This window comes from Triticum dicoccoides, chromosome 2A (genome assembly GCF_002162155.2).
Source record: "Triticum dicoccoides isolate Atlit2015 ecotype Zavitan chromosome 2A, WEW_v2.0, whole genome shotgun sequence".
Classification (NCBI taxonomy): Eukaryota; Viridiplantae; Streptophyta; class Magnoliopsida; order Poales; family Poaceae; genus Triticum; species Triticum dicoccoides.
Window position 1 is genome coordinate 64,339,333 of NC_041382.1, and position 1,954 is coordinate 64,341,286.

Genomic DNA, 1,954 nt, shown 5'->3' on the forward strand with positions numbered 1-1,954 from the left:
CCATTTTGTTGACTAAACATGTCAAAACATAAGCAGAGCTTGAGCCCAGTTCTGAAAAATACAGTACATATTTGAATGCAGAAGGCGTACAATTGTTCTTTCAGTTGATCCCTTCACAACCTTTGGCGTTTCAGTTCTTGGTACCGGAAGAACTGCATATGTCGTCAATTACTGAGTCAGATGTAAAGCTAAACAAACAGATGCACCATACAGGATAAAAGACCAATAAAGAAAGGACTGCAACCTACAAATAGCTTCCACGTAAAACAAAACATATAGACAGCTCATCCAAAGAAAGGGAGGTTGTTCTCGAAACATCAACACTGGTTTGTTTGGAAATGTTTGGGTAGAATAAATTGCTTCTCATATCTAAAGTAAACTACAAGAGTGAGAGGTCAAAGAAACCCGAGATAGCACATGCACGTCATAGTCTGTTTGGAAATATTTGGGTAGAATAAATTGCTTCTACTTCCTCCGTTCCTAAATATAAGTCTTCTTAGAGATTTCAATAAGAACTACATACGAATGCATAGACATATTTTAGAGTGCAGATTCACTCATTTTGCTCAGTATGTAGCCCGCATTGAAATCTCTAAGAAGACTTATATTTAGGAACAGAGGGAATAGTATGTAAAGTGAGCTAGGAATTTTGAGGGAAGCAAGAGTGAGAGGCCAAAGAGAAATCGAGATAGCACATGCACGTTATAGTCTGTTTGGAAATATTTGGGTAGAATAAATTGTTTCTTCTATGTAAAGTAAACTAGGAATTTTAAGGGAAGCTAGAGGTAGAGACCAAAGAAAAACCGAGATAGCACATGCAAGTCTTAGGGCATATCACATTATCAGCCTAAGAGCACTGGTTTAAATCATGCCACGTGGTATATTCGTGATGTACACTTACCTCGAGTAGACCTCAAAGGCACAAACAGCAGGGTTTTGCTAATAAGTATACCATGTTTCTTTGCAATTGCATAGGCATACTTACATTCAGTAAATGATTTTCTAGCACTAGCAACACTTTCACTGATTCACTCCTATCTCAAAAGCATAGACAAAAATACAAAACTAACTGGGCACCGGGTTATTTCTGTTACTATGCGGTACCTTTTGGTTTAACACTGACAGCCAAAGGGGGGCGATCAATTTGCATATGCTGCGGCGGCGGCACCCCACTGCTGCCATTCGAAATCTTCCTGGGTGGATCCTGAGAAGGAAAAAGAAGGTGTGAGGTATCGCAGATGCAAATTTGACCATTCTTGAACTGCACTGTTGAAATACTTTGTTATCCTTCATACTCCATGAACATGAAACAAAGTGAAAATCGAGTATAATACATTCCCCTGGTGCTAAAGATTATAAGAAGAGAACGGTATCTCAACAAAGCTAACAGCCTAACACACAACAGACACTACACCAAAAAAAAGTTTGCCATTCCATGAACGTCATATGCTTAATTCCGAGTAGAATCTTCACACCACGAAGCGCCATAAACGATGATGACTAGACATCACGAAGGTCGCCATCACGGAACAATACAAATCTACTACTACAAAAGAGTCGACATCGTGGATAAAAGGGGTATGGCAGCACATCCAACCTGTACCGCTACTTTGACGGGGACTGGATCGACAGCGCCACCGCCACCACCGCCACCAATCGGCTCCACGGGATCGAATGAATGAAAGACGACCTCCTAAATCCATACAAAATAAGAAAAAATCAGCACGAATCGCCCACCGGCCGCGCTCCAACCGCAATAAAGGCGGAAACAACCAGTGCCACACCTGTCGGCGCCGCTCGTCCGTGGTCACGTAGCCTGCATCGCAAACCAGTCAAAAGGAGGCGGTTAATAATCCAGAGAACTCCAGATCCACCCGGAGGCAGGCGCGCGCGCGCATCCGCGCCGCATTCGCCGAACCCCCAATCGGGGGAAGAGAGGGAGAGGGGAGAGAGA

The 1,954-nt window shown here is 43.0% G+C and overlaps 1 protein-coding gene across 1 annotated transcript in view; it reads right to left on the bottom strand.

Annotated features, from left to right (window-relative positions):
* The window catches only part of LOC119353260 (probable galacturonosyltransferase 7), a 5,095-nt gene extending 3,240 nt beyond the window's left edge, over positions 1 to 1,855 (bottom strand). The window contains exons 1-4 of the mRNA XM_037619854.1: positions 1,785 to 1,855; positions 1,598 to 1,693; positions 1,105 to 1,204; positions 91 to 152 (exon numbers count right to left, since the gene is read on the bottom strand). Of these exons, the coding sequence (XP_037475751.1) occupies positions 91 to 152; positions 1,105 to 1,150 (108 nt within the window). The 5' untranslated portion in view covers positions 1,151 to 1,204; positions 1,598 to 1,693; positions 1,785 to 1,855. The remainder of the gene's footprint in view (positions 1 to 90; positions 153 to 1,104; positions 1,205 to 1,597; positions 1,694 to 1,784) is intronic.
* Between the last annotated feature and the right edge of the window lie 99 nt (positions 1,856 to 1,954).